At 40.4% G+C, this 14838-nt stretch overlaps 1 protein-coding gene across 3 annotated transcripts in view; it reads right to left on the bottom strand.

Annotated features, from left to right (window-relative positions):
- Positions 1-4278: 4278 nt before the first annotated feature.
- Positions 4279-14838, bottom strand: part of LOC131677352 (fibroblast growth factor receptor-like 1) — a 28663-nt gene continuing 18103 nt past the window's right edge. For 2 of the 3 annotated variants that reach the window (XM_058957109.1, XM_058957108.1), the window contains exons 2-5: positions 5583-5804; positions 5396-5508; positions 5100-5331; positions 4279-5038 (exon numbers count right to left, since the gene is read on the bottom strand). In XM_058957109.1, coding sequence (XP_058813092.1) covers positions 4335-5038; positions 5100-5331; positions 5396-5508; positions 5583-5703 — 1170 coding nt within the window. In that variant the 5' untranslated portion in view covers positions 5704-5804 and the 3' untranslated portion in view covers positions 4279-4334. The remainder of the gene's footprint in view (positions 5039-5099; positions 5332-5395; positions 5509-5582; positions 5805-14838) is intronic. The other variant, XM_058957110.1, reaches the window with a different exon arrangement.

Genomic DNA, 14838 nt, shown 5'->3' on the forward strand with positions numbered 1-14838 from the left:
TTGCTCTTTTTAATTTCGTTTACCGAAGCCTCCACCCAATTAGGCGAAAATTGCCAGAAGCTTTCGCCGTTTGAGCTAGACAAAAGCTTTAGTTCGGCTGCCACCTGGCGGCGTCTGGCATCGACGGTTAAGTATTACTAAAGCTTATCTTGCAGCGATGCCAGGTGTGAAGACATGCCGTCACTTTAAGACATGTGAAATGTTGTGGACATTTTTTACATCATGAATACATTTTTTTTCGGAAATCCGTTCGATTTCTGGAAGAATTCTGGATCAAAATCAACAAACGTTATCCGAATCCTTTGCGTAGAACACATTTTTCCTCTTTTTTGATTATAGAGGTGATAACCTGTTCCAAATTAAGTAATTTATGCATCGATGATAGAAATTCAAATTAAAAAAAATCCTACGATATAGATTTTAGATATTGAATGTTCAAAAATTTCACTTTTCGTATTTTAGCGATCCAGCTACGACTTAAATAATCTGGCAACACGATCTGTTCTGAACGTCCAGAGATGCCAGATTTGAAGATTTGTCTTCATTTTGAAGACATTTGAAATGTTCATGCAGAATTTTATTTATGCATCTATAGCATACTTTTCTATCTGCCTCTCGTTTCTTCTGCTGTAAATTTTATGCATTGGTCATATTCGGTCTATCTACTCATTGAATACTTATTAGAAGTATATGCATGAAAATGCATAAAAATCACAGCAGAAGAAAAGAGAGGGAATATAAAGTATGCTAACTATGCATATTTTTGTTTCTCAGTGTTGTTGAAGACGTATTTTTCATTTTGAAGACTGTTTTTTCGGGTATCTGACTGATTTATGGCACAATTCTGGCTCAAAATCAATAACCGATTCAGAATCCTGGTCGTTGAAGACATTTTTTTATAAAACGAACCCACTGAGACGTCCAAAAAATTGTTTCAAAATCGTTCAACACGGGTCCAACGATGAACGTTTGTTGAACGGTTATTTGGACGTTGTCCAAATTGGTTCAACGAACGTCCTTCATTGGACGATTTTGAAACCAACCGTTCTTAGAGGGAAGATATTTGAAAAAGAACTGTGAACGACTGCCCAGCCTAGTCGCCAAATGTTCTGGCAGAGACCGTTTTGCCAGATTTCTGTCAGTCTTCTGGCAAATTCTGACAGGAACCGAGCAAAACCCCGGCATAACTTGGAAATAAACCGTGCAAAGATCCTGGCAATTCTACGTGGTAGAATTTAGCACGAATCGAGCAAAACATCTGACAAAGATGTGGCAGGAAGCGTACAGAAATCTTGGCCGTACATTCCTGGCTGGATTCTGGCGAAAAGTGAACAGCATCGGTTAGTTTAACCGCTTCTGTCAGAAACGTTATTTGTGTGAGAACTCTGGTAAAGAATTCGCTCAAATGCAACAACCGTTTCCGGCAGAAGCGGTTAAACTAACCGATGCTGCTCACTTGTAGTCAAAATCCAGCCAGGAATGTACGGCCAGGAGTTCTGTGCGCTTCCTGCCACAACTTTGTTAAATTTTTTGCTCGATTCGTGCTAAATTCTACCAGGTTGGAATTGCCATGATCCTTCCCTCTAAGAACGGTTGGTTTCAAAATCGTCCAATGAAGGACGTTCGTTGGACCTATTTGGACAACGTCCAAATAACCGTTCAACAAACGTCCTTTATTGGACCAGTGTTGAACGATTGTGAAACAATTTTTTGGACGTCTCAGTGGTTTGCGCGGTTTATTTCCGAGTTATGCCAGGGTTTTGTTAGGTTCCTGTCAAAATTTGTCAGAAAACGCGAGCGACACCAAGTTGGCCTTAGTTCAACTAACCCGACAGGTTGCGTGCAGAAATCTGACAGCCCTCTAAGAACGGTTGGTTTCAAAATCGTCCAATGAAGGACGTTTGTAGGACCAATTTGGACAACGTCCAAATAACCGTTCAACGAACGTCCATCGTTGGACCCGTGTTGAACGATTTTGAAACAATTTTTTGGACGTCTCAGTGGGAGGGCTACTAAAACAAGACTGGTAGAAATCTAGCAGAACGATCTCTGCCAGAAAATTTGGTGACTGGGAACGATTCCGGAACCGATTAGAATTTTTGAATAGATTCAGTATCCCAGTGAGCAAATTTTCTGGCAGAGACCGCTCTGCTAGATTTCTGTGTCTTGGTTTGGCAGCCCTGTCAGATTTCTGCGCGTATCCTGTCGGGTTAGTTGAGCTAGGGCGAACTCGGTTTCGCTCGCGTTTTCTGGCAAATTTTGACAGAAACCGAGCTAAATCCTGGCATAACTCGGACATAAACTGTGCAAAGATCCTGGCAATTCCTACCTGGTATAATTTAGCACGAATCGAGCAAAACATCTGACAAAGATGTGGCAGGAAGCGTGCAGAGATCTTGGCCGTACATTTCTGGCTCGATTCTGGATAAAAGTAAGCAGCATCGGTTGGTTTAACCGCTTCTGCCAGAAACGGTTGTTGCATTTGAGCGAAATCGTTGCCAGAATTCTCGCACAAATCGCGCTAAATGCTCTGCCAGCATCGATTTCGCTTTGCTCAACTTTTGCTAACTTTGCCACGCTGACCGGGATGGATTTCAGCTCAAATGCATCAACCGATTGAGTCGGAATCGTTTTTTTTTCTTTGAGCCAGATTCCATACTAAATCCATTCAGGATTTCGAACCGGTTTCGGAATGGATTTGACGGATAGTTGGGATATAGGTTGGTGTGGCGGTGCTAGTGTTTTATCGTATACTAATTCATATGTTTACACACGTTTTTATTGATATATTTGTTCAATCATGGATGTCTGTTCTCTGTGCTCTTGTACTGATGCGATATGTGACTCAACCAGGGTTGCCACTATTTTTCAAAGAATATCTGGCCGATCAACTAAAAATGTCCGGCAAAATCTGTCAGTTGATAGTGACTTTAATTTCATCGAAATTTATCAGTGGATTTTTGTTAAATTTTAGAAATTATGACTCAGATTTCCAAAACTTATGTGCAACAACTTCTATAATCTAAAAATCAAGCAGAACGAGAGGTTTGTCTTTTTGCATGGAAGCTGCCAAAATCGCCGGCGTCAGTGGTAAAACATGATGATGAGTTATGTTCCATCAATGACCATGCGGTTTACTTGGGTGCAACGCCCAACTCCTACTTAGCATAAGGCAAAAGACTCTTCACATTTCCTTTTGATCATGTGCATATGAGCCTGCCTAGTCCTAGTTTTCCGTTCCAAGTTTATAGCTGAATCGCTCTAGAATACCTATCCATCTTTCAAATTAATTGCTTTCGTTTCTCTTAGTTTCAAATTTGCGAGAATAGCCAACAAAATCGATACAAAAAACTTAATTGCTTCAGATAAATCTAGCATAATGGTAACCGCGGTGGGGTGTAACGTAGAATTCAAAATATCTGGAAAAATCTGGCAAAATTTAAAAAATCTGGCTTGAACGAAGGTCTGTTCAGTTGCGAAAAATCAGGAAGATTCCAGATAAATCTGGAACATTGGCAACGCTGGACTCAACCATTCAGACATCGCTTCGATTATCTGGTGGAACATTATTGCACAATGAAGAAGCTTACGCCTGTGGATAGACACTGTAAAAAAACATGTTCCAAATAAGTCCGAAGGGTGATATTCACAATACCTCGGACGCTAGATTTCTTACTGTTGTTATTAATTATATCAAAACACTCACTGAAATCATTCAGCGTTTTCCTTTTTATCTGATACTACACCGGTGTAGTGCAGAAAAGAGACAGACTGATTACACACAAGTTTGACTGAGTATAGTACGAGTACCGACAGTGTAGTGCACTGTCAAAAACGAAAACGTCAACAGATTGCAGTTTCCGTCGCAACAGTGACATCGAATCAATATCTGACTCCGTAGTCTCATCTGTATATATCTGACTCCAAGTCCAAGTTACCAAGTTCGTACAGATATTCCTATGTCGTTTTCGTATTTAATTGTGCACCAAACCGGTCTTGCCGATGCTACACTCATTCCAACTGTGGGTATAATCAGTCTATCTCTTTTATGCACTACGCCGGTGTAGCGCCAGGTAAAAACGAAAAAGCCATTAGAGAAGAATTAGAAACGCAATCCACTTACTAAGATATAGGGGTATTGTACTCTTCACGCGTAAACAGTGATTTCATCAAATTTTCTGCCTAAGGATCAATTTAGCAAAATTCTTTAACTATTTTTTTAAAGAATCCAAACTCATGTTATTTTAACAAATTATATTTCTATTACATTACATATTTACAAAATATCTCTTTGGCACTACATTCACCCGCCTAGTGTATGCATTATTTCAAACCTACATTATATTAATCTTTTCGTACAAGTGTGGACCATCGTAGCTAAGATCCCGTTTATGTCTCGCCTTTTTCGCATAACGTGTGGGCGTTTCCCGTCCGGAAATCAAACTTCCATGTAAATGCTGTTTCCCTGCCGCACTGATACTAGTCGTCACACGTGTGGACTCTAACTCCGACTTTCTTACCGGAGCCTGATTGCGTCGTTTCAGCACGATAAAACATATCCACACCACAAGCGGAATCACTGCCAGCCCAAGTGGAATCAGAAACAGAACCATCAGGTCAGCCAGACTTGAGCCACCACCGATTGGGGTACCGTTCGGGTGAACCACGTTGACATACGCATCGGCCGTGCTTACACCACCGTAGTTTATCCCGACGCACACGTAGATACCAATGTCCCGCTCGGAGACACTGTGCAGGATCAGTTTGCTCAGGTACACGTCCTCGGAGAGTGGTTTCTCTCCGGACGATGGTACAAGCTCGTAGAAGTTTTCCAGGTATCGGATTGATTTGTTCTGGTTGAAGTTGTGATCCTCCAGCAGGTTGTTGAGGTTGATTCGACGGAACCATTTGATGGACGGTTGGACTTTGCTGTACACTCGACATTGTAGTACGATCTGAGAGTCCTGCAGGGTCGTCGTGTTAGCCGGTAGGTTATCCAGCAGCTCAGGGGCTGGTACGGTTTCGTCTAAAAGGGATTCTGGAAGTACACATAGTTGAATAAGTTAATCCCTAAAAAGATCATAGAAGTCATATCTTACTGATAACGTCTAGTTGAAAGGTCCGTATCAGCTGAATGTCAAACTGAGTCTGGTTGTCCGTTCGATAGGGATGAATACTACAGCGGTACAGTCCGGAGTCGGACTCGGATGCGTTTTTGATGAACAGTGTCACTCGGCACCGTTTCCCGTCGCAGTCGATTGATCGCCACGGGGTTTGGTCTAGTAAGTTGCGGTTATGGCAAGATGTGCGATTGGTTCCCTCACCGCAGGGCTGAAAAAATGACATTACATTGAAACACTCTATTTAGGGTTAATTTCCGACCACCCAAACTCACTTTGAAGTACCACTGCACGTCGGAAGAGTTCATGTGATCCGCATGGTACTCTTTGATTCCGCATCGCAACCGGACATCTGAACCCGCTGAACTTTGTGTCAGTTTCATTACTGCTGAAACAAACAAGTTCCATATCCTGGTTAACAATAGACTACTAGGAAAATAATTAATCCTGCGAAATTCTTACTTTCACTATCACCGTAGGGGACAGATGTTCGAGAGCAGCTCACCATCGTCATGGCGAAAAAATAATAGTAAAGTGTGATAACAGCGGTTACGATGATTAGCCAGTTGTGGGAGGGTCTCATTATTCTAGTGCGGATCACATTTCTGGTTCAGGGAACATGGTGGCTATTATACGGTGGGGTTCTTGGCGTAATTGATGGTGAATTTTAGATTATCAGTTTACCTGAGGGAAATACGAGAAAAAGATTAAAGGAAAGTTTCATCAAGAGCAGCAATGCGTCGAGTGTTTATATGTTTCCTTAATTGTTTTTATCACTGCAATTTAGGCCGGCTAACCCACAGTTTGTCATGCGTTTCAGAAACATTATAACGAAAGATACAAATTATAACCCTAGAATGTTAATAATCTTCGCAAATGCTCAACAACGAACAGGATATAAGTACATCAATCGCATGAACATCTTAATGGCAGACACCTACCCAAATCATTACTCTTCTCGCAAGGTTGAACGCAAGCACAATACTACTACATGCCGTCGAAATGCTGCGAGTTATAAAAGATTTTAGACTAGCTTTTTCTTTGACATTTTGCTCGTGTCTTGCTGGGTGGTGATAAAGGTATTTCATGGCTGAGTCTGCTGAAAAATTAATTCCTATTATGCGTCACCTTGGGGAATGACATCGTTGGAAGACGAAAGTCTCATGATGAACTGTAAATTTCGACCTGGTTTAATAATTTGTTTTGGAAAAAGTCCAACAAAGTTGAACGATGTAATGGATGCCGTAAAACATTGGATTAATAACGGAGATGGTGATTGAGTGATAAGCGTGAGGGCTTCTCATGCCAGTGGGTGTAGGTTCAATCCCAACCGAAGTCGTTGGGATTTTATGAGGTGAAAAATACGTGGCCACGTTTTTTCGGGACGGAACTAAATATGTTGCCGAAAATTGTTCACTGTCGAAACCCATCTCAAACGGTTTATTATTCGGTTGACCTCAAAACACGTGGTCGGTAAACTGGGAACCACATAGAAAATTTGACACTTGATAAATTTCCCAAATGACCGACGTAATTGGGTGCTTCGAGGTCGACCGATTAATAATTAACCGACTAAGTTTCGGATTTCGTCGGTGAAGAATTTCCGTCAATAGCAAGATTTAATCTGGTTCCAGTTTTAAACTACCAACTAATCGACCGATTCAATTGGTTGGAATAGACCGATTTCAACAGACTTCGTCGGTCATATTTAATTGGTTGTCGCGTCGGTACACGCCCATGCTAAAATTCTATAAGAGTCGGTGCAATAACCGATCGATTAATTGGTGACATAGTCGGCCGATTGTGCCGACGCAAACCGATTTAGTCGGTGGGAGAATCGGGAGATTTTTCTATGGAGAAACCCCATAGAAAATTTCCTGTGACCGACCAAAATGACGATAAGAGTCGGTGTAACAATCGACCGATTTATTGGTTACATAGTTGGTCGATCGTGCTGACACAAGCCGAATTAATCGATGGGAAAGTCTATGGAACGTTCAAATTTCTGTGAGAATCTCAGTGGGTAGGGGATAATTTAACCTGATTCCGGTAAAACTTCGTGCAGAACCGCTCGATCAAACCATGGTAATAGATTTGGAATTTTGAATGGATTTTATATGGATTCCACCTCAAATACAACAAAACAACCGATTACGGAACCGATTGAATTGGAATCGGTTGTTGTATTTGAGCTGATCACAGATGTGAAGACACCCAGTAAAGTTCAGCCGGAAATGAACCGAAATTCCGGCTGGTTCCAGTCAGTATTGCGACTCCAATGCTACAACCGATTCCGAAACCGAATGAGATGGAATCGGTTGGTGCATTTGAGCTGAAATCCATAACCCAGGAAAGTCCAGCCGGAAATGAACTGGAATTCTGGCTGGTTCCAGTTTCGTAGGCCGGCTCCAGTGACACAACCGATTCTAACTAGAATCGGTTGTGTCACAGCTTAAGTGGGAATGAATTCATTCATTTCCCAACCGGTTCGGGAATGGGAATAACTATAGACTCTTTATACACAGACTTGCGAAGACAAAAACAGTAAAACTAGCAACCCTGGATGTAAACTGGCGTCACGGAAGATCCCATAACCCTCTAAGAACGGTTGATTTCAATATAGTCCAATGAAGGACGTTCGTTGGACCAATTTGGACGACGTCCAAATAACTGTTCAACGAACGTCCATCGTTGGACCCGTGTTGAACGATTTTGAAACAATTTTTGGACGTCTCAGTGGGAAGCTTTGTATGGGCTTCCTCCTCTATTTCCCTTCACAAAACCCTCATGCTCGTTTGGCTGCACTTTTTAACAGTCCGTTTGGCTGCAATTTTTAATACTTCGCTAGGCTGTGTAAAAAGTGCCTGTAGGTTTAACTGAGAATGAACGAACCGATTCATAGTCAATCCAATCTGGCTCGAGTATTTTATTTTGGATTTTACACGGTGGACGAAGCATTTTCTATCAGAATTCGTATTAGAATTCCAGAGGATTTCTGCCAGAATTCTCGCTCAAATGCAACCGATTCCGGATGAACTTCGCTTATCCGGTGCTCTAACCCTCTAAGAACGGTTGGTTTTAAAATCGTCCAATTAAGAACGTTTGTTGGTCTAACGTTGGACGACGCCCAAATAACCGTTCAAGAGACGTCCCATGTTGAAAGAATTTGAAAGAACTTCTCAGTGGGAATCCTAGCGAAATTCAATCAAGTTCTTCCTCTGCAGATGGGCTTGTGAGCACTCGAAATTCATTTCGTTTTAAGTCAGAGTGACTGGTTTTTTTACTGCCACGTCTAAGAGATCGATGTTTCAAAATCGTCCTAAGCAGGTCTTTTGTTAGACCAACGTTGTGCCACGTCCAATTAGGCAATCCATTAGACGTTTGTTTGACAATTCAGCGGTGGGTTCTGTCAACAGGTCTACTCCTGCGAACAGAAAAACTCGTCCGACTAACATCTTTCGTTAGTCCGATTCGTTTGATGTTGAATCGAATCAACGATATTGTTGAACGTCGCACCCCTCGGAGTAACGTCAGAATATGTAAACAATAAATAATCAGCTGATCAGAAACGTCTCATGAATTGCCTAATAGATCGTTCAGAAGGCGACCATTATTGGACCTGTGTTGGATGGTTCCAAAACATTTTTTTTCGGTTTTTCGATGGGCAAGCTCAATTATCTGTGTCATCTACATATTAAGGGCACATCTACATATTAAGGCACTGTGTTTTCTATATCTAATAATACACCTTAAACCCTCCGACCGATTTTTAATTGATTTTTTTTTACGAAAATATGGGTTAGATTTTTTAACAGTTAACCCAGGTCACAGAGAACAGACGTCCATCTTCAGCATTCAACTTGTGTAAAATCTCTAACGGTTTCGAAGGTAGTTGGGATATCCAAACCAGGTGCGCTACTGTCATGTTTTTTTGTAGCTGAGTTCGACTGAATTGACGGCGGCTATTCCTCTACCCACCCTCTAAGAACAGTTGGTTTCAAAATCGTTCAATGAAGGACGTTCGTTGGACCAATTTGGACAACGTCCAAATAACCGTTCAACGAACGTCCATCGTTGGATCTGTGTTGAACGACTTTGAAACAATTTTTTGGACGTCTCAGTGGGCAGTCAAACTAGCCTGGAACCGGTTCGGACTTCCAGTATGAATTTCAGCTCAAATGCATCAACCGATAGAGTCGGAATCGGTTGTTTTCTTTGAGCAAGATTCCATACTGAATCCATTCAGGATTTCGAACCGTTTCCTGAATGGATTTGATGGATAGTTGGGATAGGTTGGTGTGGCGGCGCTAGTGTTGATCTATATTAATTCAAATGTTTACACAGGTTTTTCAAATATTTTTGTTCGATCATGGATGTCTGTTCTCTGTGCCCAGGTCAAGGTTGTAATTCAATTTAATAAAATAATTTTCATTTCTAATTTTTTACATTCAAGAAAAAAAGGATTACTTATCTTTAACCTCAGTTGTAACACTAAGAGCATCCATTCAAACAGCCACAGTAACAAACTTTGATTGTGTTTTACGAATATTGTCCACAGTTATCCCACCTGTGTTCAATCCAATAATAATCAAAGGTCTACCATGGAAGAACGATAACTACATCGATGATAATAACGTAAGTAACAACGAATGTGGATTGTGACCACATAAATCCCAATGATGTTTTCGTTCCTTTTTCTTATTGGAAAAAATCGTTTCTCATTTGGTATCGTTGTGCTTTCTCAATACATACATGACATACAAACATACAACCAATCCAGATATTACTCGTGGTGAGTCGAAGAGGGCACGACATAAGTGGTGATACTTTTCTATTTACCGACCCATAAGAACAAATTACAGCTCTGGAAAGTTTTGCGCCCAAAGATGAAACCGTCCTTGATTCTATTTTATTTCTTTTGTGACCTGCTGCTTGACGTTAGTTACAATTTAAGTACAACATTTTTCTATTCCGCAGCTAGCTGTTGTTCGGAAATGGAACGGTATATGGATCCGGAACGACGAAAGAAACAGTCCAGCACAAAAGAAATGATGCTTATCACACGACAATATTGACAAAGGAATAATGCCTACCACTGTTCGTCTTTCGGAACTAGCGCTGATGTTGCTGAGTTAGAATGGTTATCGTCGTTACTCAGCATGGAATTATTTAGAATCAATTTTCAAATTAAATAATCCGAAACTAAACATTGTGTCGCATTAATCGCATTAATTCTCAGACAATAGATCAAATTAATTTGTCAGAGAAGCTGAAAGGACCGTGCTAATTACATTGGCGGTAGAAGCTGATACCAAAACGTTTCCCACCACCGCACCCGCGGGGCATCAAGATGGTCATCGATTGATTATTGGCCGGCAAATAAATCTGTTGAGTGCTTTCTGTCACCGGATTTGGTCAAACTCAAGAGACAAATCGATTGGTTTGCTTCGATATCAACACGGACTCATTCATAAGATACGTGAAATCAATTTGATATCCATCCTGGCAGCTGGAATCTCGACTGGAGTGCCGTGAATGGCAAGCTTTGATGAAAATACAAAAGAGCAGATAAGAAGCTTCCGGAAAATCCTATTCCGCATGGTACTGTGGTCATTGCACGCCGTTAGCTGATATTTACGATGGATGGTTCACGCATCTCCCTATAGCTTTTCCATCGTACTGCCCTGGTCCCTCAGTCATTGGGCAAGGCCTATCATCAGCTAGTTATGCTTCGAGACGTACCCAGTTTTCGATGGAAGCATGGGGGTAGGATGGTGGGAAGAGTATTTCTCTGTAGAATTAAGCCTGGGAAAAGAACGGTATTAAAGGGGATTTACGTGTATATTTATCGGAAGCCTCTTGGTCCGGGGTATATAAAAAGTGAGAAAAGTACATGGGTGCCTTTTCGTTTTCTTCCTCGCTGGAACTGGGATTGTCCCTACGAAGCAACAAAGATTGTCAGGAAGGCATATTAGTCAGGTAGGCAGGTTTTTTCCCAGCATCCCTAGTTCAACGATTACCCGGAGTCCTCCGGGTGGGATTCCGTTAACTACGAAGTGTATAATAGCATTTTCTCGGTGAGTTCGCGATTTGTACGGCTTCATTGAGTTGTTTACTTTGTTGACTGCCGGAACCAATGAATGAGCATTTCCATACTGTATTTAAAACTCTCTCCATTGAAAAGCACTTTAAGCTTGTTATTGTTGTGGACGAGCTATTGGAGTTTATAATATTTTTACCACATACAGCGGCATTTAAATTCTTTAGGCGAAAAGTAATGATATTTAAACAGCATGTGAATCTATACGGTTGTAAATACATTTTTTGAAAATTTGTTTGATAATTAAATTACAAGCAAGGCACACATTAAAGCATCAAAAAAATTTAAACACCGTTGGCAAAAATCCGCATGAGAAACAACCAATAGAAATCTAACAATGCCCTAAATACATTGATCAAATGTTAGCCTACCCCTGTGGCTAAAACCATTGTCAAGTAAAACCTATGATGTCAAACAAGAACGTGTTTCATTTTCGCAGAAAATGAATAATTTTTTTTCTGAAGATGTTTGGAAATATATATTGTTAGAAAGTGCTGCTTCCCGTAGCCAGCTACTCGAGATGCGGAGTGGAAACAAACTCTGGTGACGCGGTCCTGAACCCCTCGTCTGCTCATTCTATTAGCTTTTGCCGCGCGCGGCGTCTCTAGATCTAGATTTGCCGAGATTGAAATTATGAAAATTGATCACTTTCATTTCTTTCGCCTGCTGCGTGTCCAGATTCAGGTTTAACGGAATTGAAAGTCGTGAAAATATTATTTTTCGTCGCAGCAAGCTTCGTAGCACTATTCGGCGCACGATTCGTCGCAATGTATTTCTTATGAGATGAATGACACTTTAATAAAAAGTTGTGCAATTTTGTGTAAAAACCGTATTGTAAACAAAACATACGAAAACCTGAAACTTTAGAAGAACAGTTTTAGTAAGTTTTATTAATAAATTCAATAAAAGTAAATAATTAGCACACATTAAACTTGGGTAACACATATTTTTCTACGTTTTTCAGCATTTATTATCAAATGCGCCAATTCAATTCGTCGCCTCAAAATGATTGAATGGCTCGTTTCCAATGAAATGTACAATATTATATTTTTTCTCGTCGAACGTGAAGCGGGTCGAAATTTGACCGCTCGTATCCTCCGACCTACATTCCAAGATGGACTGCTTCAAATAGCAGGTCGCTTAGACCGATCACAAAGCCGATTCGAAATCCGACATCCGGTCATACAGCCGGGCAAGGACTGTCGAACTACGAGCATTCAAACAACTGTGTCTATGACAATAGACACAGGCTTTAAATTATTTTGTTCTAGCGTAAATATAGGCTATCTGTGATGATAATAAATATGCCCAAAGTTTCAGAGCGCTTTTTGATTGATTTTCTAAGAAAAAGTCAACACGTTTTTGTTTGACCCTTAGAACGGTTAGTTTCAAAAACGTCTAATAAAGGACATTCGTTGGACTACGTCCAAATAACCGTTTAACAGACGTCCATTGTTGGACTCAGACTTTGAAACATTTTTTGGACTTCTCAGTGGGTATCTATATTGGTTTTACATGACAATGGTTTTAGCCGCATGGGTTATCAACTTTGACAGTTAACCCAGCAACCTAGTCGCCGTGGCAAGCAGAAAATTAGCAAAAGTTGAGCAAAGCGAAATTGATGCTGGCAGAGTTTCTGCGAGCATTTTGCGCGATTTTTGCGAGAATTCTGGCAAATAATTCGCTCAAATGCAACAACCGTTTCCGATGCTGCTCACTTTTATCCAGAATCCAGCCAGGAATGTGCGGCCAAGATCTCTGTACGCTTCCTGCCACATGTTTGTCAGATGTTTTGCTCGATTCGTGCTAAATTATACCAGGTAGGAATTGCCAGGATCTTTGCACAGTTTATGTCATAAGTTAAAATTTGCCAGAAAACGCGAGCGAAACCGAGTTCGCCCTAGCTCAACTAACCCGACACGATACGCGCAAATATCTGACAGGGCTGCCAAACCAAGACTAACAGAAATGTTGCAGAGCGGTCTCCGCCAGAAAATTTGGTGATTGGGAAAAGGGGTCCTGACCGGTTAAGTTCAGCGGGAAAATGAGCCGGAACCCAGTTAAACTCATTTCGGAACCGGTTCGGATTTCTGAATGGAGTCATTATGGATTCTAACACAGTTTTTAAAGAACAGTTGCGCAAAGACTGAAGCAAATCTACACGCCACCGAAAAACTACCTAAAATTCAGTACTTTTGACTCAATCTCGTGGTATCGTGCAGGAAGGTAAAATTAGGTAAATCGTGTTGAAGGTAGTTTCCATTTAACTACGGCAAAAATAATAACTCAACCTTGAGTTTAATTTACTTAAATTTAAGTTGAATTTACCTAATTTTGAGTATACCCTAAACAACTTATAAGTACCTTACTGCACGGAAGTCCTCGACTGAGTCGAATCTCTCGTTTTGTTTTTGACAACACTAATAAGTGCGAAAGCGACGCACAGCTCCAAAGTACCTAAATTTAAGTTAAAAGAACTTATTCTGTAGGTTATTTTCTGGTAGCGTGTACCTATTGAACACTCAAAACGTCTACCTATCGGACACGAAGAATAACAATGCTCGAATGCGTGGGGAGTATCGTTATTATGTGATTATAATTATGAGAAAAAATTCAATTATGTAATATTAACATTTAAATAATGTTAATATTTTGCTTAATGACAATTATTAAAAAATATATGTTCACTGATATTCAAATTTGGCACTATTTTAAACACCGGAACAGCTCTTCCACCGACAGTGGAAATATGAAAGTATTTCTCATAGTTAAAGTGCAGCTAAAATTTTGACAAATTTGTGTATGCATTCCACTTATACATATGTAACTGTTTCAAATTTATCTTACGCTGCAAATTCGACTGTTTTTTGTCACACCCCAATCAGACGGCAAGCGGCAAAAATCAATGCATTTCGTTCTTAGTTGCGGATCAGTTGAGAACCGGAAAAAGCTTAAATTCTTTATACGATGTTATTTATCGTACCGATTTTTACAAAATAAAACTAAACACTTAATTTTAAATTTTTAAATGCACAAAGTTAACTTCTAACTGAAGCGTTCGGGTTAAGCCATTTGAAATTTAACTAAAAATAAAAGGTTGCCAAAATTTAAAAAAGACCAATGATTGGTCCAATGTTGCCAATCCTCTTTACGCAACTCTACTATTAAAAACTCTGGATTCTAAATCAAATGCAACAACCGATTCCGACTCAGAATCGGTTGTTGCATTTGATTTGGAATCCATAATGACTCCATTCAGGATTCCGAATCAAATTCCGAATGGTTTGACCGGGAATGCTGGCTGGTTCTAATTCGTATTCCGGCTCCAGTGGCACAACCGATTCTAGTTCGAATCGGTTGTCACTGGAGCCGGAATACTAGCTAGAACTAGCCAGAATTCCAGTTCATTTCCAGCCAATATTTAGAGTGGTAGTTGAATTGAGGTGATAGCTTTTATTTATATTTATTATTCACATGAGAAAAATAAAAAAATCATCTACGCCTCCTTAACGTCAGCTGCATCGAAAATGACTAAAACTACTTATGAATTGATGACTAAATTGCAATCAATTAAATTTCCGTAGAGCTCAGGACCAACATTGCGGAACATATTGCCCA

This window comes from Topomyia yanbarensis, chromosome 1 (genome assembly GCF_030247195.1).
Source record: "Topomyia yanbarensis strain Yona2022 chromosome 1, ASM3024719v1, whole genome shotgun sequence".
NCBI lineage: Eukaryota > Metazoa > Arthropoda > Insecta > Diptera > Culicidae > Topomyia > Topomyia yanbarensis.